Source organism: Marmota monax, unplaced genomic scaffold (genome assembly GCF_021218885.2).
Source record: "Marmota monax isolate L192 unplaced genomic scaffold, Marmota_monax_Labrador192_F-V1.1 WCK01_AAM20220418_F8-fsc00092, whole genome shotgun sequence".
Classification (NCBI taxonomy): domain Eukaryota; kingdom Metazoa; phylum Chordata; class Mammalia; order Rodentia; family Sciuridae; genus Marmota; species Marmota monax.
Genome location: NW_026692583.1, coordinates 5181052 through 5206531, shown reverse-complemented (window position 1 = coordinate 5206531; position 25480 = coordinate 5181052). Strand labels below are relative to the sequence as shown.

Here is a 25480-nt window from a genome sequence, read left to right as displayed (position 1 = left end):
ATAAACGCTCATGACCTCTGACTCAACAATTTCACAAAGAGGAATTTATTCTGTGGATAAACCCACTGGTGTGCCACATGAGGTATCGGCACAATGTTCTATCCAACAGCCCTGTCACAAGACTGGCAATGAGCCAAGTGTCCGCCATGAAGGACTTCCTTTTGGAATAGTATGCAGTCATCAAAAAGAACACAGGACTCAATTACTTGGGATTTATCCCCTAGACAGGTGGATAAGTAAGAATGCAAGGGGCAACATAATAGGTGTCATGGGCTCTTATACAAAATTACAAAAAGAGTAGGTGTGTGCACATTTGTCTAAGCATAAGATGTTGCTAAAGAACACAGAAAAATTAGTAGTGTTGCTGGCGTCTGGGGAGGGAAGCTGGGTGTAGGTGAAGGGAGAGAAAGTATCATGATGCATCTTTGATCTCTTTTAAATGTGGAATCACACAAATGCCTTTCCTGGTAGAAACAGAATTAACATGGGAAAAATGGCAAGCTCACAATCAAATAAAACAAACCCCAGATCTGCATCCCCGGCTGAGCCCGCTGGCCTGGCCTCCCCGCTCTGCAGCCAGGGCCCCTGGCCTCCTTCTCAACAGGGGCTACCTCCGCTCCCTCTGCTTCCTACTGGGAGAGGCCGGGGCGGGCCAGCAGCCCCACTTACCTGCTCCCTCTCGGAGTAGGGGTTGTTGAGGACCATGGGTGCACCGCCCTGGCCCCACAGGTCATTGAATACGCGGTCGTTCTCCCCGCCGAGGGGCAGAGCTCGGTGTGACTTGCCATCCAGGTCCCTGAAAGGCAAGGTGGACACATCAGGCTCCCGGCCTTGGTCTGAAGGTCCCGAATCTGTAGGGGACCCGGGGACTCACTCACACGCCTCCCTGGGAACGCTGGACATCCGCCTGCTGCTCCGCCAGGGTTACTCCCTCATGGGGGGTAGCCCCTGTCAGGCAGCAAGCAGGCTCCTCCAAGCTGACCCCTGTGCCTGGTGTCCACCCAGGTTGGGGACACTGTTTCCGGATGGCCATGACATGGGTGCCTCGCATCTCTCTCCGGCGCACTTCACCTGGGGGCCCAGGGGGCCATCTCCTGTGGGAGTTCTGTGTGTCACGACCCCTGGGCGACTTCACACCGGGTACCCAGTGGGGGGGGAGGGAGGAGGGACACGAGGCCAGTGGGCAAGGCCACAGGCCCTTCCCAGCCCAGGATCTGGGCTTCCTAGGAACACCACCAGCTCAGGACACCAGAATGATTGAGAATAAAGGAAACAGAGCAGAGGTGACATCATGGTTCACGCTGAGAGCCGCGTTCACGGAGCACTTACTACGTGCACCGGGCGCGGGCTTCACCCAGCTCACCCTGCAGCGAGCCTACAGGAGGGACGGGCAGCGGGCGCAGTTTTACAGATAGCGTGGGTGACAGGGGAAGCCAACGGCTCAGGGTCACACAGTCAGTCACGAGCAAAGCCCAACACTCTAGCCTGTCCTGCATGTCCACCTGAAGAAGTGGCTCTAACTGTCACCATCAGGGACCATCATCATTACCATCACCATCACCACCACCACCATCACCACCACCATCCTCACCATCACCATCGCCACCACCACCATCCTCACCATCACCATCACCATCACCACCACCACTACTACCTCCACCACCACCACCACCTCCACCACCACCAATACCATCACCACCATCATTATCATCATCATCACCACCACCACCACCACCACCATCACCACCACCACCACCTCCACCATCACCACCACCACCATCACCACCATCACCACCACCACCACCACCACCAATACCATCACCACCATCATTATCATCATCATCACCATCACCACCACCATCACCATCACCACCACCATCATCATCACCACCACCACCACCACCACCACTACCTCCACCACCACCACCACCACCACTACCTCCACCACCACCACCACCATCACCACATCACCATCACCACCACCACCAACTCCACCACCACCACCACCTCCACCACCACCACCACCTCCACCACCACCACCAACTCCACCATCACCACCACCACCACCATCAACACCAAAATCACCTTAAAATGGTCACTCTCAACTTCAACACATCTTCATGATTCCCTCCCTCCCCACCATCATTATCATCATTCTCCTCCTCTTCACCATGACCGTCTTCAGCATCACCACCATCACCATCACCAACATCATCACCATCACAACCAGCATCGTACGAGGAAACCGAGGTTCAGAGAAGCGCAGTTGCTCACTTACGTCACACAGCCAGTGACAGTGATGCAAACTCAGGCTGGTTCCCGAGCCAGAGCCTGACTCCCTCACCGCTCAGCTTCCTCCATCCTGCCCTTGATCTCTAATGGACCCTCCAAGCCCGTCCGTGGGCTGACACCCAGTTAGATGGAGCGAGGACTGGGTGTGGACATCCAGGCCTCCCACTGCCCGTCTGGCCTCAGCCCTTCCGCCCCGAGGCCGCCCCGGTCTCCCCCAGCCCGTCTCCGGGATCTTCCAGTTTTGTTCTCTGATATCGGTTCCCCGACGTCGGGCAAGACAGCGTTCTCCATGGCCCACGACACTGGGAAGAACCGGGAGCCAGTGCGTCTGAGTGCCTGGCCCGGGGTGACCCTCCCACTGCTGAGTCAGGGTCAGCCAGACCCCTCTTTGCTGGGCTCCTCGTCGTCCCCGGATCCACATCAAAGCCACTCCTGCTCTTCTGTGGGAGAGGTTCGCATTTATCAGAGGGAACATTTTGTCTTCCCCTCTTTAAAATGCCACCAAAACAAACCCAGAGTGGCTCTTGATTACAGACATTTCCCAAGTCAATGGCTTGCCTACACAGTGACAAACAGAGGAATCGTCTGTGGAGAGAGCGGCTCCTGGTGCCATTCAGCTCCAATTCACATCTAAAACTCCTGCTCTGATGATATCACATGGCCATAAATGGGGTCTCAGCAGAGAAGGGAGGAGGGAAATGTATTCTGAGCTTCTGGAACATACCAGGTACTGGAACAGAAGGTATTTCATTAACTCTTGGTGGACATTAAAAATCCTATTTTACAGATGAGAAAACGGAGCCCAGAGAGGTTACATAAGTTTCCCAAGGTCACACAGTAAGCACAGAGCCAGAGAACTGCGGTTTGCAACCAGGTCTGAGTGATGGCTAGCCCAGATGCTTTCCTTTAAAAAATACAGACAGGAAAAACTAGTCAGGATATGCATTCTAAGCCAGAGGCGACAGAACAAGGAACCCCACATTTCTATTAGGCCTATTTATAAAAAGGACAGGGTCAATTACTTGGGCTTGTTCAGCCGGCAGAGCCACACCTGCAGCCGCTTGGGCTCATCAAACCGAAGCAAAGGGACTTCTGCTTCTGCAGGGATCAGGGAGGGTCTAGAACTGTCTGCGATGGCGGATTGTTCACATCTTACCGCCCAATATTAAGGCCACTAGCCCCCTGGCCATTGAGCACTTGAAACCTGGCCCCTCTCACGGAGGAACAGAATTTTCACTCCTACTCAACTCTGACTCAAGTTCAAGGAGCCATAAGTGGCTTGGGGCCATCGGAAGGGACGTTTCAGCTTGAAGCTTGAATGTCTCTGAGGATGGGGAGGGAGAAGCCACGGAGCTTCCAGTTGAGAGAGGGGGTGTCTCTCCTGGTGCTGGGGCACAGGAGGCGACGTCTGGACCCAGAGCCTTGGAGCAGTCCCATCTTGTTCATGGAGACCCTGAGCCCTGGGACCCTGGGCTTTTCTTCTGCACCTCCTCTCTGCACCGCCCTCCTTCCTGGTCCCAACCACGCTCTCTCCTCTTCCAAGAAGGACATCGGATCTATATCCTGCTCTTTCCTGGATCCCTTTTTTTTTCCTCCTCCTCCTCCTCCTCCTCCTTGTTCTCTCCCCCGCAACTCTTTTATTTTGTACTCCTGGGGACTGAACCCAGGGTGCTCAATCACCAAGCCACATCCCCAGCCCTTTTTATTTTTTATTCTGCGACAGGTTCAGCCGAGGCTGGCCTTGATCTTGTGATCCTCCTGCCTCAGCCTCCTGAGTGGCTGGGATTACAGGTGCGTGCCACGGTGCCCCTGGATGGCTCTTCACCTTCCTTCTGCTGAGAACCAACCCCCACTCATCCCTTCTGCCACTTCACACCCCATCTTTCCCCGGGGGACTAAGGGAGAGGACGCATACAAGATGCCTGGCCCACAGTCAGCACTACCTCCACATGAGCTAAGTCCATCTTCATTCACAACTAAGGAAGCAGAAGCCCAGAGAGATTAGGCCACTTGTCCAAGGTCACACAGCCAGTGGGCCACAAAGGAAAATAAGGACATTCTCACGGTTGTCCAAGCTCAGCATCACTGTGAACAGGGCTTATCGGGGGGAACCCCAGGAGCTATTTGGTTGGCCCTCACACTCGTGAGGAAACTTACGTTTAAATATTGGATGTTCTTGACAAAAGAGCTCAATATGTTGATTGCCTTCATCTGGTGATGAAGATTTTTTTTTTAGAGGATTTTGGAAGGTCTGTTTTATCAATTCTCCATTTAAAAAAAAAAAACAAAATAAAACAACCCAAAATGATGCTGGGTGGTGGTTTCTCTCCACTGCTGAGAGGGCTGGACAGTCACACTGCTTTGTCCCCACGTCCGTCCTGTACCCACCCAGCTGCTCTGAGTGATTAAGTTTCTCCGCCTGGGCACTAAGGAGGTCCTGGGCCAGAGACTTCTCTGTGGCAGGTCCTGTCCTGTGCACGGTAGGAACTGAGTGTCACTCGTCACCAAGACACACTGTGGGCCAGGAACCAGCTCCCACCCGAATCATGAAACCACAGGCATCTCTGGATCTTGCAAAATCGGGTTCCTCCAACGGAGGGGTGCTGAGCACCCCAACCTGGGCTTCCCATTCCTGTCCACCCAAGGGTCTAAGAAGATGGTTGGCTACTCCCTGTTCCCATGTGGGATGGAGAAATTTGCCTTGGCTAAGTGGCTCCCACCCCACCCCCTCTCGGGGGTCCCTACCCCTGTGGAAAAGCCACCCCTCCCCCTGGGCTCGGTATTTTGATGGGGACCAGCATCCTCAGCCCCATCACGTGCCACATTTGGCGATTCTCAAACTTCAGGAGCAGAGAATTCAATGAAGGACTTGTTCAGATGCTGATTCCTGCCCGGCCCTGCAGAGTGAGCGCAGGGGTCCGGCTGGGCACCCTGGGGGAGCTGTGGCAGGAGGCCCGTGTCCCCGGGAGCTCCCTGGCCGGCCTCTAGCGGTGGTCAGCGAGTCCTTCCTGGCCAGCTGCCCCCCCCTGCTGCCTCCCAGCGCTCCTGTCTCGCAGGAGGCCAGGTGTGACGAGGAGCCTCCACTGGCCGGCCTCGCTGCCCTCTTGGGCAGGATCCACCCTAAGTCCCTCTGTGTTCCCCTGCACTGGCAGGTGATTTCCCCCTCCCGAGCCCAGCATCACAGTCACATTTCACAGAACCTTCGCCAGGTCCTTGCCACCGAGCCTCCCTGGTAGCCAGGTCCCCTATCACTTGCAGAGAGGGCACGGGGCGGGGGGGGTGGGGCCTGGGCCTGGGTCCAAGGGATGCTGCGTGCGTCAGTCAGCCCAGCGCAGACCACTGACCAACCCCGCGGACCTGGCCGGGAGCAGGTGGGCCGCGCATGCGTGCTGGGCACAGCCAGGTGGGCTGCAGCCGGCTCTGGCCCAGCCAGCCAAGGAGCAGCCGGCCCTGGCAGGAAGCCCGTGTTCCACAGACGGCGGACTCCTCGTTCTCCACACCGGGCTGGCCTTCGCTCCGGGCCTCCACCTGGGCAGGGCAGCTGAGGGCTGTGGAGACTTGATCTGGGGTCTCGGCAGAGATTTAATCCTTGATTTCATGTTGGAAGAAATGCTTCGCAGAGCAGGAATTCCACAGCAGACTGTGGAAGCTGGAGTGGATGCTGGGCCCTGTCCCTATCCTGACTCTTAATTTCTCTTCTTTTGGGCACCAGGGATTGAGCTCAGGGGCACTCAATCACTGAACCCCATCCCCAGCTCTGTGTTGTATTTTATTTAGAGACAGGGTCTCACTGAGCTGCTCAGTGCCTTGCTGTGGCTGAGGCTGGCTTTGAACTCACGATCCTCTTGCCTCAGCCTCCCGAGCTGCTGGGATGACAGGTGTGCACCATCGTGCCCACATTATCCTCGTAATTTCTAGTATCCCAGAACCGGGCAGGAATCTGAAACTCATGCCTTCAGGGTCCTGGCTAGTAAAGAAAAGTAAGTAAGGGGATCGGGCTGATTTGGGTGCTGGAGAATGACACTCCCTCCCAGATCCTGTGCTGGACACCCCACCAGGATGAAGCTGTGCTTTAAGAGGTCTTCTGATTCACAGGGCGGTGGGCCCTGGGTGCCCACAGATCCCACATCCTGGATTCAACCAATCACAGGTTTAAAATATTTGAAAAAAAAATATCGTTCCTGTACTAAACACTACAGATTGTTTTCTTGTCATTGTTCCCTAAGCCACTCAGTGTAACAACTATGGACACAGTCGCTATGCTGTATCAGTTATTCTAAGCCACCTGGAGCTGGGCTGGAGTGTAGGGTGGGAGGTTCTGTAGCTTATATGCAAATCTTAAGCCATTGCATTTAAAGGACTTGAGTATCCTCAGGCTTGGGGATCCGAGGGTGGTCCTGGGACCAATCCCCCTTGGACACACAGCGACAACTGGATCCACCTATTGAAAGTCTAGAAACCACTTTTAGTGTGAAATCTCTTGATTTTTTCATTTCACTACCAATTCGTTTTCAGAAAACTGTGCAGGCCAAAGCCAACTTGGAGAACCACACGTGACCCTCAGTTCTCTAAGTGGACGTCCATCCTCGGACTGATGTTCCAGGGAGCTTCAACGGGGCAATGTACCCCACAAGGTGTCACTTGGCAGGAGCGGGACCTGCTACAGGTGTGTCCGCCACTGACTTTCTCAAGGAACTTGAACGGCAGGTCTGGGAGGAATCTCTAAGAATTGGGACCGGGGTCCTCTGGGTAGTGGGCTGAGCTGGTAGAACCTTTCAGAGACAGGGCCTAGTGGGAGGTCCTTATGTCATAGAGGGAGTTGCCCTGGGAAGGGATTAAGGTGGTGCTCTGGGACACAGAGTTAGCGCTCACAAGAGAGCTGTTATAAGAAGCAAGCCCAGCCCCGCCCCTCTCTGGCTTCCTGTCTTGTCATGACCTCCTCCCACACAGCCTCTGGCCGTCATGCCACTTGCTGTGCAGTCTTCACCAGGGTGAGAGGATGCAGCACCAATGCTCTTAAACTTTCAGAACCGTGAGCAAAGGAAACTCTTTTCTTCATAAAGCACCTAGCCTCAGGTATTTGGTTACAGTAACAGAAAATGGACTAATACAGGAAAACATGGAAAAAGTCTTCATACATTTGCTGGGACATGAAGGATCTGGAGATGGGAAGATGGTCTTGGATTATCTGGATGGGCCCTAAGTGTTATCACATGTCTCTCTGCTTCCTGGTGGCCAGGTCCTGAGCTGTCTTCTTCCTCTGCCACATTCTCCTGCCATGAGGTTCTGCCTCACCTTGGGTCCAGAGGTCTGGAGCTGGCTGATCATGGGCTGAACCTCTGAAACGATGAACCCCAATAAATTTTTCCTTCTCTACGTGACTCTTGACAGGTCTTTTGGTCACAGTGACAAAAATAAAATTAAAAAAAAAAAAACTGACTAAAACACCTTACAAGAGGTCAGAGGGCAGAGGGCGATTGGACTATGACCTCTAGAAGGAGGAGGGGCTAGGATCATGAAGCAGGAGGTTTTGAGGCTGGAGGATGGGGCCACAGGCGCGTGGAAATGTGAAAAACGTAAATCTAGAAGCTGGGAAGGGCAAGAGTCCCCAGGAGGGAAGCCACCTCACTGAGGTCCTGATGTGATCTCACCCCAGGGAGCCCCCCCGTCTGGCTCCAGGTCTCCCAGGCTGTGAGAGCTACGGGTGCCTCTGAGATCGGGTACTTCGTGGTAATAGCTATGGCCGACTGATATGGTGAGCAAGTGGGGACAGGGGTGGGGGTAGGATGGCCCCACCCACGTGTCCGACCTCACCGCCCAACCCCCTGCCCCAGTCACGGAAACTCGAGCCCCTCAGACCTTCTTTCAGTTCCTGGAACATCCCAACCTGGCTCCTACCTCAGGACCTTTGCATCACCTGCTGTGTCCTCTGCCGGGAACACCCTTCCCTAGATTCCACACGGTGGGTCCCTTCCGCCCTTCTCAGACCCCTGATCTAATGTTCCACCCAACCCCAAGCCACTTCCTTTCCAGTCACTGTTCTATTTCCTCCACAGCATGAATCTCTTTCTAAGACGATTGCAAGCGTCTGTTGGTTTCTTCTTCCTTTCTTGTTTCATATGGCCCTGGGGGGGCGGCGATCGGGGCAGAGGGTCATCCCTGGGTCCCCTGTGCTCTGAAGAGGATGGGGGCAGAACGGAGGCTCCTTGCATGGAGGACAGTCAGAAGCCCCTGGTTGCAGGCAAATTTGGGGGGTGGGGGGCGGGCAGGTGGGCTGATCCCAGAGCTCTTCCCAGGGTCCAGCTGACGGGACAGCAGGGACATCCCGAAGGGGGACCGGCCTTAGATGGAGGAAGGGCTTCCCTTGGTCACAGGCCTAGAGAAGACCCGGGGCGACGGGTTTGTTCACGAGGAGGATAGAAGGACGACGAAGGGCCCTTGCCTGGCCCTGGGAGAGCCTGCTCCACGTCTCGAGGGACACCAGGTCTCAGGCGTCTCCATCTGCATGAGCCAGGGCTACCAGCTTTGGAAGGGCTCTGAGAAAATCCCCTGATCTCGTCAGAAACTGGCTGGTCAGCAGCTGCGTGCACTGAGACGGACACACCATCTACCAAGCTGGCCGATCGGGGTCAAGGGCATGGGCTTGGGCCGAGTCTGGGCTTCGTCACCTGTAAGCTGTGTGACCTGGGACAAGTGACTATACCTCTCTGAGGCTTGGTTTCTGCATCAGGAGGATGGCAGGGGCACCGTCAAGAGCAAAGGACATAACTGACCAAAGGACTTGAGCATGGGGCCGGCCTTCCTCTCACCCCCACCATGAGGTGGATTCTCTGGGCTTGAAACTGCTTCCATTCCTTTAGCGGCCCCCTCCTGCCTCCTTTTCCTTTAACTCTGGACACTTGCAGGGAAACTTCTAGGTAGAATCAGGGCAGCACCCTGGGGCTGGGGCTGTGTGACTCTGGATAAGTGACTTCGCCTCTCTGAGCCTCAGGTACCTCATTGAGAAAAGTGAGCTGAAGCCACACGTCCTATTTATTCACAGTCTCTGAAGAAGGTACGTTGTCACTGACCAAGTGCCCCGCAAAGGGGGACAGTGATCAGAATGCAGGGCGAGGCTGACCTGCCGGTCCAGATGGACGCGGGGCCGGGGACCTTGGCCTCCTTCACACCCTCCTTGAGGGCAGCAAGCCCAGCAACCTGGATATTCTCCGACAAGCAGCCTTTTAAAGTGACCGCTCCTAAGGACTAAAGGTGCCAGAGGACCCGGATTTAAGCCTCTCTCCCTCCCCACCTGCCAGGGCCCCCTCCTCCTGGGGCGCGGGAGGGAAAGGTCTTCAGCGAAAATATCACTTCTCCCCCCAGATAAGTGCCACACCCCGACAGCAGGGTGGCCGTGAGGGCAGTGGGAGTGACGGAGCCAGAGCTGCAGCCGGTTAAGTCTGTTTCCCGGAGGGAGAGGGAGGTGGCTGAGCAGGAGAATCCCATGTCCTGAGGGTCCCACGTCCTCACAGGCTCCAGAAGCCACAGACTGGGGGTGCCCTGGACCTGCGGCTCTGGGCTTGGTGGGCCTCACTGTCACCCAGGCCAGCTGGTGACCGTTCCTCCATCATCCAGATGCCAGTGCCAATCCCCACCCCAGACACAGCGTGGATGGGGGGACCCTTGGTTGGGAGGAAGAGAATTTGGGGGCAGCTACGTGAACCTGGGAGCTTGAATGTCCCCAGGCCTGCCAGCCCCGAGACTGACCCCAAATACAGCCTGCTTGGGAACTGGATGGCGGGGGTCCTCTGGGTGCTGCAGAGGGGGGAGAGGCAGCCCCAGGGACAAACCCACACAAGGCAGGTGGGTCCGATGGCCCCAGGACCTTTGGACCTTCCCACAGATATAAAGCAGGCTGAGATCCCAGCTCTGTCTCCTGCAAGAATAGGGCTTTTAAAAATAGCCTTGAGTCCCCCACGCTGGGTAAACCAAGGAAAGACGGATGGACCCATTGTGTCAGGAGGACGCGTTCACCGTGTCGGGAATCGCGTCGCCTTGGTGACGCAGCTGGTGGCACTGGAGTGGCCAAAACAACACACCTGTCCCCCTGGATGCTGGACGCTTATCGCATTTGCAGCCATTGGTGCTGAGTGTGACCTTCCCCTGGAGACCCACCCGGGACCCGGGGACAGGCGCTTTCTCAGGAGCCACTTTAAGCTCTCTCTATGGTGGAGCTGGGAATTCCACTGATGCAAACCCCATCAAGTGTGGGGGGTGGCACTGTCCCCAAAGCAGCTTCCCAGAGTAGAGGGGGGCACTTACAAAAAGCCACTGACCCAGGGGCGGAGGAGCCGTCCTGAAGGTCATTCTTCCTTACAGGGCTCCCCCAAGCGGCCTCCCTGGGCCCCGGACCTCCTGGGGACTTTCTCTCAAATCTCCCCTCCTCCAAAGTAGGTCGCCTCTTCACGGGTGAGGTTGAGCTGGGGGCAGAGGATGCGGTAGGCTGGGAGCCGGCCCTGCCTCCTCCTTGGGGAAACAAAGCAGGAGGGGGCCCCCCTGGGTGGTGCTCGGAGCCACCGAGGGCCCTGCACACTAGGTGAGGACGTCCCTCCTGGCACATTAGCAGCCTGGAGGGCAGCAGCTCCCCACCAGGATCCTGGGGGGGCCTTCACGTCACACAGGGTGGCTCAGGCAGGTCCAGGTGTGGCTGAAGGAGAGCCCCCAGGAATCCTGGTAGTCACCCCTGGGATCACGGTCAAGGGTATGGAAGACTGGACGCAGCGGGGATCAGCTGTCTGTAGGCGGGAGGCTGTGCCCACGCAAGCCGCATCCCGTCCAGTGGCCTCAGTGTTGAGGACCAGGGAGGGTCAGTGAGACCGGGAGGTGGGGGTTGTGCCCAGACCACACTCTCCAGGGTCTCCCAGCAAACAAGGGGACACCCTCGTTCCAGATCTTGCAGCTGCTTTAGGACGTAAGTCCACCCACTCAGACTCAGGACACCTGCTGGGTGGACAGAGGACCCCTCGAGGCCTCAGTGGGCTGTTCCTGTGGGTCAGCTCTGCAGGGGCCCAGGAAGCGGCAGTTCCTGGGCTCCCGCCTAAGAGGCCCCCTGTGCTCACCCTGGGGAACCAGGAGAACCCTGAGGACCGATCCTGGCCACTGGCTCTGGGAGTGGACGTCCAGGACCACAGGAGCCCCCAAGCATCTGCCCATCAGAAGGGTCCCACTCCACCCCACGAGTGGGTCTGAGACTCTCTGCCTTCCTTCTTCTGGAGACGAGAACTAAACGTTCCAAGGACACACAGGTTGGGTGTCCCCACTTCACATGTGACACATGGATCACCCAAAATACCACCTTCCAGGGGTCCTGGAGGATTATGCAGGATGGAGATGGGGAGACAGAAGTCCCTGAGCCGGGGTAACGGATGGGCTCTGGGTCTCGCGGTGAGAGCCACAGCCTAGGCCCGCGCACCTTGTGTAATTACGGTTTTTGGGGTTCAAGGGTTGTCACGTGGGGGTAGGTTCAGGTGTGGGGATAGCTCAGGCTGTCTCTGGGCTGCGAGGTTGAGTGTCAGGGACTGCACACGCACATGCACACACGCTCCGGCGCGGCTGGGGGCTTACCTGTCCACCTGGACGCCTGTGTCTCTCGTCTCCGCCTTGGCAGGTGCCCCTCGCTGGGCCCCTCTGCGGCCGCTGGTGAGAAGGCTCAGCACGGGCTCGATCTCTCTGAGCAGTTCATTCTGCTCCTGGCTGCCCTGGGGGCCAACCTTGCTGCTTTTCTTGGCAGGGTCCTGGCTTGGGGGCCTGGGGGCCAGGCCGTTGGCTTGGGGCAGCGAGCCGGCTTCCGGCCCCCCGTCCTGGGCATGCTGAGGCCCGTTCCCGGGGCCCGGGGGCCCACCCACCGCGGGCAGCTGCTCTTTGCTGGCCGAGGGCTGCTGGGACAGATCCACAGCTTTGGTGGGAGGTCCCAGGGGCTGTGTCACCCGGATGGTCTTGGGGGTCCCATCCCCGGTGAAGGTGGTCTCCAGGTGCGTGGTAAAGCCCTCGGGCCCCCTCAGAATGAGGACCACGTGGGTCTCGGAGGCAATGCCCCGGAGCACCTCCAGGGCACTGTCATAGCTGAGGTCCACCAGGGGCCGGCCGTTGACGGCGAGGATGATGTCCCCCGCCTGGACCAGGCCACTCTGCTCCGCGGCTCCCCCGCGAATCAGGTCCGAGATGATGACGGGGGGCTTGCTGACGCGCTCCTTCACCAGGAACCCCAGGCCCCCGACTTTGCGCTTGAAGAGGCGGACGGAGATGACATTGGGCTGGATCTGCTGAACCCCGAACATGTGCTCTTCCATGGCGCCTGGCCTCCGAGGGTCCACCCCGAAGACCCCAAAGCCTATCCAGCCGAGACGGATTCTCCAGGAGGGGCCAGGACTCGGCTCCACCGAGAGAGGAGCTGGGGACACAGCGGCCGAGAGGTTTCAGCCTCCGCCGTCTCTGATGTCAACGCTGCGTCACCCGCTCATTGCCGGGTGGCCGTCGGTGGCATGATTTCCTGCGTCTGCCCACCCCGCTGCTTGTCCTCTAAGGAGGCTGACAGCAGACAGACGTCAGGAGAGCAGTGGGACGTGTCCCTGAGCCACAGGTCAGCAGGCCGGGGAGGAGCGTCTGGGGGGTGTCTAGAGGTGATGCGTGATCGATGTGGGCTCTTCCCTGGGCATCTTGGTCAGCGGCTTGTTAGATGCAGATGAGATCGGGGGCTTCCTGAGCTGAAGAGAGGGGACAAGGGCATGAATGGAGGGAAGGGAGATGAAGAGATCAAGGGACCACCCCACCCCACCTTCAAGACGAGGGTGACAACGCAGACCAGCGTCCAGTCTAGCCCAGACACCTGGGGCTCTGAAGCCAACCTAGAGGTGGAACCTTGGTCCTCCAGGGGACAGTCTCCCCCATGAGCTGCAAGCTGTCTGGTTTCACCTCCAAGATGGAAGCCCTCAGCCACCCGAGGGTCTCCTTGGGGGAAATGGGGGACAGTCAGAAAGCAAATGGGAAGACTCACAGGACCTCCCTTATCTCTGTCCCGACGCAGAAGCCGCCACTCCAACTTGCCACGTGGCTGTCAGCAAAGCCCAGGAGCTCGGCGGCCGGGGCTCTCTGGCCCCTCATTCCAGCCCTTCCACGAACTGCCCCCCACAAACCCACCCGAAGAAGAAGGATACCACCTCCCACGGACCCAGGGACAGGGGATGCCAGCCGACCTTTGGGACCATTTTTATAATGATTAGCTTGTTTTAAGTTCAAAGACGGAGACGTGACCCTATTAAAACACAATCAGTCCCCAAGGCTTTTGTAACCCTGGGGATCTCGGGGCACATCTCAGCGCTCAAAGAATCCTCACTGATTGAGGAAGAAAAGCTCCCCCCGCAAGACAAAATACGATGGCAGCTATTGCATTGACGCTCCTGACCTGCGTAAGTTCCTGTTTTGACCCTTGTGATCACCCCTCGATAGATGTGCAAGCCGAAGCCAGAGGGGGTTCAGATCTTTGTTCAGGACCACTCAGGAGACGGCGGCAGAGGGAGGGTTGGAAATCGGGCAGCCTCACCCTGGAGCCTGAGCCCTGAAACTTACATGCTGATCATTTTAAATTGACTTTCTAGTTATTCTCTCAAGTCTCGGTTTCACTCTTTGAAACACTGGCGATTCTCAAGTGAGGGATCCCCCCTTGCTGAGCAGTGTGGGGTGTGGCTGGGGTACCAAGGGCTGCAGATGCCGTGGCTCAGGTGAGCACACCCCCCACCCCATGGTGTGTCCACAGGGGGCTGCATCTTTGGGTCTCCGTGTCCACGTGTGTGAGGGTTTAGACGTGAGGTGTCCCCCTCAGAGGCTCCCGTGTGAGATGATGCGAGAAGGTTCAGGGGTGAGCTGTTTGGGTTGGGAGTCTCGACCTCATCAGTACAGGACTCCCCTCCAGACACGGTACACTTCTCCTCCTCTAAACTCGCTCACAGCGGTGGAAAAAGGGCACTAAAGCAATGTGTCCACTGCCCCTTCTGGGCTGGGGCAGGAGATCTGTGGGGGGGTTGGGGGCATCAGAACGCCCCTTGGTCTCCTTCTCTACCCTCAAGTTCCAGGTCTGGCTCCATGCCACCCCCCCACCTGTGTCCTCACCACATTTTAGCACAAGGGGGGAGCCCCCATCTGCCACTACTAGCAAACTGACACACTTGGTTCCCTTTTAGCAACTTGCTGGGGTCACCCCAGGGCTAAGGCACTAAGAGCAGGAGGTGGGTACAGAGAACCCCACCCCCCAGAGGAGGTGGCCTCCCCTGGAGGGAGGGTGGCTAGCTCGGCTGCAGAGAGCATTACATTACATAACCCGCTGGCCCGTGTGGGCGAGGAGTGGCGCATCCCTGGGCCCAGCCACCTCCATCTGGTGTCCTGTGTGTGGCTCTGTGTGTATTCATGCATCGACCTCACGCTGCGTCCCTTGTTTTCTGTGTGTGGCCGTGTGTCCACCAGCGGAGTGTCTTTCAGCCTCTTTCTGCCGGGGCTCTGGTGTGCAGGGAAGACACCCCACGTCACCATGCCCTTCTCCCCTGGAGGGTCCCCCACCCTCTCCTCCTTCCTGAGTTCTCCTCCTGGGGACCGAATCCAAGATGCTGGCTGCTTAGTGGGGACAGAGACAGCGGGAACCTCGGCAGCGCTCAGGTGTTCGTGTTGGACACTGGGCTCTATTCTTTAAGGAAAAAAAGAATTTGAAGGTGGGGTTTTTTTGGGGGGGTGGGGAGAGGGGCAAGACCCCTAAGCCTATTTCTTCCAGTTGCTGGATTGGGTCAGACCTCAATAGGGGACAGAGATTGGACTTGGTCTTCTGTGTCCTTTGCTTTGGAAAAAAGAAAACAGAAATCAAGCAACCCACGCACACCCACGCTCGGCATGTCAGAGCTACTCTGGGCTCCTTCTCTTACTGTCTCCTCAGGAGCCTTCTAGAATCCGGCTGGGCTCTTGGCTGGTGCTTGGGACATGGGGTTGCTGTTGACCTCTCAGGTCTTGGCACTAGGAGAGGAAGTCGATCCTCTGGGAAACTGGGGAAGATGCTGGAGTTGGAGAGTCAGGGATATTCAGTGTCTGCACATGTGCACCACACACATGCACACACACATGCACACACACACGCACACACATGCACACCCCACAATCTGACCTATGAATTCCGAACGCTCCCCATTTCTTAGTAACAATTCCACAATACTCCGTGTCTCTTCTTCATGTTTCAATCTCATCCTGACCACGGTCAGGGTCGCCGGTGACCATCATCCAGATCCATCCACCAAGCTGCTCCAGGTCACCCCCCTGGTCCCAGTTGGTGGATGCCTGGAACCCGGGAGCCTTCTCGGGCCTCCGTCCAGCCACCAGGAGGCTTTGCAAGGTCCTTCCTGGCTGTCTCTGTCTCTGGGTGAGTTCTCTATCTGCTCCCCCCCTATCAATTTGCTTATCTGTAAAATGGGGCCATCAGCAGTGACCACTCATCTGGGGAACTGGGAGGATTCAAAGAAAGCCCCAAACGCAGGAAACGTGACGACGTCACAGAGTCAACACTGAGAGAAGCGGTTTCCTGTGATTGTTAGGAGAGATGAGATGATTTGGGCTTCCTGGGTTTCATTCCGGTCACTTTCTGCTCCACTGGGGTCTGCAGGGGGGTCTTTCCCTGGAAGGCACACAAAGGAATCCCACCTTGGTCTCACCTTGGGGGCGGTCACCGACCACAGGTGACGAAGCTGGCTAGAACAGCCTGCCAACCCGCCTCCGCTTCTGGAGCTGGGATTTTCAACAAATCCCACGCGCACGCCAGAGTATCTACCATGGAAACAATCCTTGGCCCCGAGCCTCATTCGAGTACTTCAGCGGTTTCGGGTATATTTATTTCACTTACCTTCCTGCGAGGAAATGAGTGGCTGAGGAGAGGGGTGGGGTGAGTGCCAGTGGAAAGGCAGGACCCAAAGAGGCCAGCGTCTGATGAGACCTCCTTGCTGTGTGACCCAGGGCATGCCATCGCCCACTCTGGGCCTCCTTTCTGTAACTGGGGAACTACCAGCATGTTTGAGTGCTGTTGAGTTTACTGTGGGCAGAACTTGGGGCCAGGGGTGTCTGATGGAAGCCTGAGGCTCAGCGATGTGAACTGAGGAAATTGGTAGCCCAGGTCCCCGTGAGTAGATGCTGAGGGTTCCTTCCCATTGTCAACCGTAATCCTGATGGCAATCCATGGCACTGGGCCCCCCTCCCTCCCTCCCTCCCTCGCCTCCCCAAAGTGCTTCCGCATCTGCTGCTCCGTTTTTCGTCCTCACCCCGATCAGGGTCACACTCGGTGGCTCCTCGTTTCACAGATGAGGAGATTAAGCTTCTCTGGGACACCCGCTCGCCCTGGTTTGTCATGGCTTTCCATTTCTAGCACTGAAAGCCGGATGAAGATTAGGACGAAGGGAAGCCGCTGAGATCCTCTGGACCGGCTTCCTCATTCCCAAACGAGGAACAGAGGCCTGGAGGACCGAGGGGCTCCCTCCACGTGGACCCGCTGCACCTCCATGGCCCAGGGCCACGCGGTCCAATATGGCGGCCACCGGCCTCAGGAGACCATGGAGCCCCTCTGCTGGGACTGGTCAGCCCGTCGGTGGTTGAGAGGCACTGTAAGGGCTTGGCTCAAAGGTCAGTGTGAGGAAAAGAGTGGGGAAAGTTTTCGGGTCTTGATCCCAGGTTGAAGTGACACTGCTTGGGACGCACGGGGCTAAGCAGAATTTTGTGTGAAAAAAAAAATGGATTTCCCTCGCCCTTTATTTTTTTAGTTCTGGGCCTCAGGCCCGTAGGCAAGCGCTCTCCCACTGAGCCGCCGCCCACGTCCTCACCTTCTACTCTTTTGAGTGTGACTGCTATAAAAGTGAACCCTACCCCGTGGGCTAAACGGTGACTATGGGTCTTCCCTGGATTCTGCTGATTCCCCCAAGAATCTACGGATGACTTAGGAAAAGACACTTTGTCTTTAAAAGCTTTAGCTTCTAAAACCAAACCCAAACAAACAAACAAGCAAAAAAACAACAGAGAAATGACAGAAGAGGGTTGGTAAAAATGTCTGGGCGCCTTGCGAAGTTGACCATTGGAACCGGGGGCGGGGGGTGGGTCGGTGAGGGAGGACACCCACCCACAACATGGTAAGAAGGGGTCATAGTAGGATGTTCCCTGGACTAACAGTCCAGTACCCCAAATCCTGTCTCCCGGTGTCCGCTGAAACCTAACCCATCTTGACGATGAACTGTGTCACTACAAAGCCTGGAGTGCATCTCTATGCACAGGTAAGAAATTAGTCCCCAGATACACCAGAAGGTGGGGGGAAATAAAAGGTGCCACAGGGGAATTCTACACCTGTACCTGCAGGGATTCTTCTGGAAGGAACGGATCTTAATGGTCGCATCTTACAGGGCCCATTGGGAGTCAGGAGGAGGAGGAGGGCTTGTTCTTGGTGCTGAACACCTTTGTTCTCCTTGAATATCATGTAAATGACTTTCTTCATCACATGTGCATTGCCTTTTTAATGAACAATATTAAAGAAAACAAAACCCAGCCCGGGAACTCCGCGGTTTTCAGTTGCACACCCACAACCTCGCTCACGGTGTGGGGGGGGCCTGCTCCCCATCTCCCTCGGATCTCCTTGAAAAGCAGGATCCAAGTCTTCAGAAACGAAACCCAGGAACGCCGCCATCCCCCACGCCAACAAAAGACGGGAACCGTAAACCCAACTGCGCTCCTCTGGAAAACATCCCCCCAACAACCGACCTCCTTACACCCCCCGAACTGCTAATTTGCAGTCCTTCCCGGAGAGCTCACGGCCCAGGAATCAAGTTGGAGCGCCTTCTCCCACGCCAGCAAGTCAGAGCCCCAAACCTGCTAATCCCCTCCCCCACCAACCAGGGGAGGAAGTTGGCATTCTGTGCCCTGGGGGGTCCCAAAGACAGGAGCATCCTGGTCCCAACAGCATCTCCCCCAGCCCCCCATGGAGCTCCATTGGGGTCATGGGACACTTTGCCCAGGATGACTTTGATCTTCCCAGCTCTGATGCCCACGTCTCAGGGGATTGTGCAAAATTGACAGCATCGATATCGTGGTCGAGGGCCTGGGAGACTCCCAGTCCCCTACACCACCGCTTGCTACAACTTCTTTGAAGAGTAGTTTGACAATCTCCTCCCCAAACTGAGAACACACATACTTTTGGCCTGGCAATGGTAAACTTGGACCTTCTCCTGCAGATACACGGTAAGGAACATTCTTGAAAACACACACACGTGCACACACACACACACACACATCCTTGCAGGATTCTGCAGAACATCAAGAGACTGACAATCATCTAATTGATATGTATTCTTTCATATTTGGTTATGGACCACTATTTTTATTTTTATTCACTGTGATTTTTGTATTACCTTTTCCATAAAAAGGGGCATGAAGTCATGCTGTCCTGGTTTCTCGGCTTGGCTTTGTGACGGTGGGCGAGTGACTTCACCTCTGTGAGTCACAGTTTCTGCATCTATAAAATGGAGCTGCTGATGGAACCTGCTCAGGGCGTCTGTGGGGATGGAATGACAAAACGCTACGTTCTACGTTTTCACAATGCACCCTCGACTGGGCTGAGTGCCCAATAAACGATCCTTCCACTGCCACGGTCACCGATTCTCATCCTGTGAGTAGCCACTCTTCCGACCGAGCACGTGTGGCGGGCGTATATCACTTAGGGCACTTTGTGCTGGAGGAGCAGAGGGAGGTGTGGACAGAGAGATTGGTCCTGCGTCCCAGCAGAGTGGGTCCTTGTCCCCAGCTCCTGCTGGGAATGCCAAAGCAGCAGGATCAGGAGTGTTGCCACATGGAGCCCCAGAGGCACATGGCCCCGAACGCGGTGGTGAGACAACACCACGGGGTGCAGAAGGGACATCTCTGGTCCACCCACCATTTGGAGGAACTGCAGGGCTGGCATCTCCACGTTGGAGAGGGTCCGGGCAACCACTCAGCTTTCATTTGAAAAGCTCTTTTACATGAGTGACCTCAGCAGCCTGGGGTCACTGTATCCAGAACATTCCAGAACACTCCAGGGTTGAGGGGGGGGACCATGAGTGGAATAAAAGTCTCCATAGATTCCTGTGCCTTCCATCGGCCCTTGCCGGATACGTCCCCTCGCTGTAGGACTGCACAGGGATCAAAGCCGTGAATTCTGAGCCAGAAGGACAAGGGTCTGTGACCCAGCGCTACCACCTGCCAGGCTCAGACTCCTCTGATGATCATTTCTACCAATCAACTCTGTGGGGTAACCAAACGGGGTAACCCATGTAAAGTGCACGGCGCTGTCGACTATTAGTTTCAGAGTCACTTTAGAAAACAACACGCCAAGGAAAAGGAACCGTGCCTGGCCAGCTCTATGAGGATGGGCTCGTGACTATAAGGAGGAAGCATATCATCAGTGGTCTCTGAAATGTCTCTTAAGAATCAGTTAAAAAAAGAAAAAAAGGCAGCCCAGCCGGGCATGGGGTGCCGCCTGTAATTCCAGCAACTGGGGAGGCTGAGGCAGGAGGACTGTACGTTCGAGGCCAGCCTCAGCAACTCAGCAAGGCCCTAAGCAACTTAGCAAGACCCTGGCTTAAAATAAAACTATAAAAAAGGTTGGGGGTGTGGCTCAGTGGTTAACACCCCTGGGTTCAATTCCTAATTCCCAAAAACAAACAAACAAACAAACACACCTATTTTCAACCCCTAGGGGCACACTAAGTTGCTGAGGCTGGCTTTGAACTTGCGATCCTCCCGCCTCAGCCTCCCAAGCTGCTGGGATTACAGGCCTGTGCCATGGCGCCTGGCAAGGGACAGGTGGATTTCAGAGAGATTCAGGAGGGTGAGTCAAGGAGAGTTGGCCACTGGCTCGATAGAGCAGGTGAGGAAGAGGAAGGTGTCTCTCCAATGACTTCCTGGCTTCTGGCTTTCTCCTGTGGATGGCTCGTGAGGTCATTTCCCCAGCAAGGGGACACTGGATGGTGGAGTGAAGGAAGGAATGAGAATGAATGACACTCATTTGACGGAATCGCCCTTCGTCGCTGGAAATACACAATTTAATTGGGTCAGCATTTCCTGATGGCATCGCTTCCCTAATTCTGAGGACTGAGCAGGATTCAGGAAGCTCACTGCTCTGGCTCACTCCCCAGCCTGGGTCATCGCCTGGCCATTTGATCTTGGGCAAGCCATTTAACAACTCGGCTCTCAATCTTCTTTTGTGAAATTGAAAAGGGAAGAAGTACTAGTTGCTGAGGATTCTGTGAAGATTCCATAGGACAGATGCACTCAGGAGTGCTTTGTAAACAGCAAATGTCAACAGTGATGACAATGTTGAGCCCTTATTTTCAGGAGAACACAAGAAGGGCACCTCCAAATTGCAGTTCAGCATGGACCTGAGACTCCACCGAGGGTTTGCTCTCCTGCCTCGCATCCTTGGGAGCTCCCTGGGGGCAGGGAAGCTCAGTCTAGAGAACAGAAAAAGGTGTTTGGGGAAGGGAAAAGAAGTGGGAATGACTATCTTAAGGCAGCAGTGATAACATCAGATCCTTTATCTTGGAAATTCCCTGTAAGAAATCACAGCCTCTGCTGAGGTCCAAATGAATTTCAGCAAACACAGAACAGAGTAAATAGAAAACACCGACTACAACAGCAGAAATCACGACACACATCAGACCTATCAATAATAACAATAAATGTAACCGGGACAAGCTTGAGTGAAAGATCAAGACTCTCAGATTGGATAAATTGCAATTGTCCAAATTAGCATGGATGGGGGCAGAAGGACCAAGGATAGGAAGGAGAACAGTCACCCAGGCAGGCATGGGCCCTGTATATATTTCTGCTCACTTAGCTCCGGGGGACCTTAAGTCCACTTCCAATTGTACTATGTATAATAATCATATAATCGACCCTTGGAAGATGTTAGCACCTAGAAAGACCACAGTAGATATTTTCTGAATCAGTGATAGGCTATTCACACCAATATATTGGGTTAGATATTTGTTAGGTAGGTTGAGGTGCATGAAATTAGTAGTTTTGCAAAGGACATTCACCAATGCCATACAGTTCATGCTGATACTTAGAACATGTCACTTTGTAGGCGCTTGTTACATGATCTCATTGGATCCTTGCAAAAATCCTATCTGAAGGATGTGATGTTGTTATTCCCATCTTGTAGGTGTGGAAACGAGGCCAGGCCGCGGGAGCTCACAGAGCTGGTGTCAGTGGTGGGGATTCCACAGACGTTTTCTGAATTCCAAGTCTCTGCTTCTGTCACTTCTCAAAGACGACTGTATATTTTTAACTCAATTGGCCTGATTTTAGGTGGTAACCTGTAATTTTAGTAATTGGGAGTTGAAAGGGACTCAAGGCATTTTGTATCCCAAGAGATTTTTCTATTCCATTCATAATGGGGAGTCTGTGGCCCTCCGATGGGGTTCACGGAACCTGAGGAAGCCTGGAATCATGGGTACAACTTTTTCCACGGTGTTTTTCCAAGCATTCAATCCATGCTGGTATGAGGCAGAACTCACTGGATGAACGCCACAGAGTTGAAATGGATGTGCCTGAGGTTCTCAGAAAGAGTCAGAGATGCGATTAAACTCGGGATCCCCAGATTCAGGCTTCAAGCTCCTTTTCCCTGCTTCCCCATGAAATTGGGAGATTTACAAAAAGTCCTATATCTGACAGCAACGTTGATCTCAGCATTTGAGCTGCACACTTCTGGGTCCATGCTCTATCTAATTGTAGGGTTTCTTGATTATTCAAAATAAGCCAAAGCAGTGAAGTCCCTCCTCACCTCCCTTCCTGGTGAATGTCAGCGACAGCTGGAATGTCTCTCCAGGATCGAGAACAGGGCATGTGAAGAAGTCACAAGGCTAACTGGATTCTAGTCACAGGTCAAGGTGAATGTTTAAACGACCAATTTGATCGTTAGGATAAATGCTTATTATACCTTTTTAGTGTTTTAGTGGTAATGTTAGACCATTTTGTTACCATAAATGATAATGTAGTCATTAAAAATAAAAAAGAATAAGAATCACGGTATCAGAGACCTCCGTTATGACTCCTTAATCGACTTGGAGTTTATTGAGTAACTACTTAGTTCCAAACTACCCCGATCATCCTAGTGAGCTTTAGGGTGGATGCCTCTTGAGGACAGAGATCACTCTTCTCAGGTTTACTGCTGTCACTCTGTAGCAAAGGGTGTACAGCCTAAGTACTCAATAAATCAGAATCTCCGCATCTACGGGTGTTGAGTGAAGCAGCCTAGGTGGGAGGTGAGAGGGAGTGGTGAGGTCTGTGGAGAACTGGAGAGCCACCTGTGGAGGGCAGCTGCAGCCACTGCAGGAAGAAGAGGCCAGAATCATTTCACTTCCTGCCATCAGCTGGGGGGGAGTGACAACATCACCCATCACAAATGAGGGACCACAGGGACGAGACTTCACACACCCGGGTACAAAACTTGGATGAGTCTATTTAATAGAGTTTGTAAAATCACCTGCAAAGGGTGTGGCCCGGTGCCTTGCTCCCCAGAGTGGGGTCCAGGGAGCAGCGTCACCAGCGCCACCTCAAGCCCCTCTCAGACAGACGCCCGTGACTCTGCACCTTAAAGTCTGCCGGTGATTCGTGTGTGCACCATACTTTGAAAGACGGCCGGTCCCTTTTTGCCTCTGAGTGCCTGTGACACTTCGGTGCAATCCCGTGAGGCTTCAAACAGAAGACCTTGAGGGAGCGAGTGTGATAATATCAGGTTGAACCGTTCAAAATCGCTGTCACCCGGCTATTCCGTGACCTACAAAAATGGCAATTTCAAATGAAATTCCAATCCCAACTCAATCTATATCCTGTTCTGCACAAAAGTGCTTCAGATCTAGGATATGACATGCTTCAAAAAGGCTCTGGTCACAGTCTATAAATAACAGCCCGGGGGCATAGAAAGGTGGGTTTCGTGGGGTTAACGCTGTTAAAAAGGAATTTTTTTCTTCCTCCTCCAAATTGGTGATCAGCGTTTAGGAACTGGAGGTTTCACTTAAGATATAAAGTTTCTGACTTTGGGGGAACGGGGGAGGACTTGCTCCTGTGGGCCCCAATGTCAGCGACGGCTCCTCCTGGGGTGAGCTCTGTGCTGGCGGGTGCCCTTGGCCACAGTCAGTGTTCCCGGGTCATTTGTTTCTTGCGGGGGACCCTGGACTCCTGCTGGGTACAGAATGTCAGCTTGGCTTTGGGAGCCCTCCATGAAGGGGTGGGAGCGCTTGGTGACAGCAGCCTGGCTTCCGGATGCAGGGTTCCACGGGCTCTCGGAGCGGCAGCACCTGTCCCAGCTTGCGCCCATGGCTGAGGCCCCGCCCTGACCTCCTTTTCCCGGGTAAACTCCGCTGAGGAGGAATCTCTAAATGGGGCTTTTCTCGGGGTGCCAATCAGTCCTGGCCTGCTCAGGAGCTCAGCCGAATCCATCCTCCGTTCCATCCAGAGGGGGACACACAGTCTCAGACCCACAGGCATCTGCCTTAGCAACCTCACCTTCAGGTGGCCGACCTGGCTTGGTCCTCGTGTCCCCTGGCATCACACACCTGCTGAGCCCCCGGGGCAGACATTCCCACGTGGCCCCGCGCACCGCGACAGCCTCACCCAGCAGAGCTCCTCAACCCCCCACCCCCAATACAATCACAGAACAAGAACGAGGACCCTTAACCCCATGTCAGCCTATGTCACAGAGGGGACGTGAGGCCTCAGGCACTTGGCTCACATCCTGCCCCCCGCCCGTTACCAGCTGTGTGGCCTTGGACGGGGCCTTCAGCATCTCTGTGCCTCTGTTTCCTCATCTGTAAAATGGGGAACAATAATAGGATCTACGGCTACTATGACAGCATCCAGCAGGGCTCCCGTGGGGACTGTGAGCCAAGGTCACATCTCCACGCTGGTCTTACCCCCCCATGTCCGCGCACCACACCTGCGTCTCACCTGTGCAGTCGCTATTCCATAGCTTCCCTTCAAGTCAACTCCCGTTTCACCTCAGACACTTCCGGTGGCCTCACCCTAGCGAGTAACATGCCAGAGTCTCATACAGAAGCGCTAGCTACGTTGCCCCAGGACCTCCCGAGACCAATGCTGGGCGAGTAGAGTTTTAAACCTAGGTTCCTCCTTTTGCTCTCGTGGTGAGAACGCTTTGAGCAAACTCAAACCGAGCGACAGCGTACAGAATAAATGACCAGGAATCCTCCGGCAGGTCAATCACAGGAGCCACAAGGGGGGTCTGACGACCGTCATAGATGGGAGGGGACGGAGGAGGACTGAGCCCTGGGAGGAATGTGGGATCCTAGGTCGGGTCCCGTGGGAGGAAAAGGATGTGAATGAGAAAGCGCCGGTGCTCTGCACGCAGAAGTCTGCAGTTGAGTTATAGGACGTCACTGTTATTGATCCGGTTAATAATATAGTTATTATATTAACATGAGAGGAAGCCAGGTGGGGTGCAAAGAAACTCTGTGTACTATTTTGTAGCTTTTCCATAAGTTTAAGATGACTTAAAAAGAAAAGGTTTTTAAAAAATGGATATTGGTCAGATAATCTTTCCCCTTTCCCCTTCCCTAAGTCCTTGGCCTCTTTCATCTAGGGAGTAGCCTAGGCTGGCATTCCCTTGACCCAGACTCCTATGGTAGATAGCCTTCTGTGTCTGGCCTCTGTGAATCAGCAGTGTGTCTTCAAGGTTCACCTTTGCTCCTGGATGTCAGAGCTCCACTCCTTTTCACGGCTGCGTCATATTCCACAGTATGGAGGGGCCACATTTTGCTCAATCACTGATTACCCCATGATCGGGATCATTTCCACCTTTAAGCTATTGTGAATGGTGCTCCCATGAACATTAATGCACAGGTTTTTATCTGGACACCTGTTTGCAATTCTTAATGGATTTGGAGTTTCCTGTTGGGGTGATGAAAATGTTTTAGAACTAGGCAGAGGTGGTGGTCGCACAGCACCAGGAATGTACTAAATACCATTTTAAAATGATTCCTTTTGGCCGGATGTAGGCATGGGCATTCATCTGTAATCACGGTGACCTGGGAGGCTGAGACAGGAGGATCTCAAGTTTGAGACCAGCCTCAGCTGTCTAGGGAGGCCCTAAGCAACT

General features: G+C 54.8%; 1 protein-coding gene across 4 annotated transcripts in view; it reads right to left on the bottom strand.

Annotated features, from left to right (window-relative positions):
* Nucleotides 1–25480, bottom strand: part of Nos1 (nitric oxide synthase 1) — a 142270-nt gene that overhangs the window by 58585 nt on the left and 58205 nt on the right. For all 4 annotated transcript variants that reach the window (XM_058579887.1, XM_058579888.1, XM_046446300.2 and 1 more), the window contains exons 2-3: nucleotides 11896–13034; nucleotides 670–796 (exon numbers count right to left, since the gene is read on the bottom strand). In XM_058579887.1, coding sequence (XP_058435870.1) covers nucleotides 670–796; nucleotides 11896–12620 — 852 coding nt within the window. In that variant the 5' untranslated portion in view covers nucleotides 12621–13034. The remainder of the gene's footprint in view (nucleotides 1–669; nucleotides 797–11895; nucleotides 13035–25480) is intronic.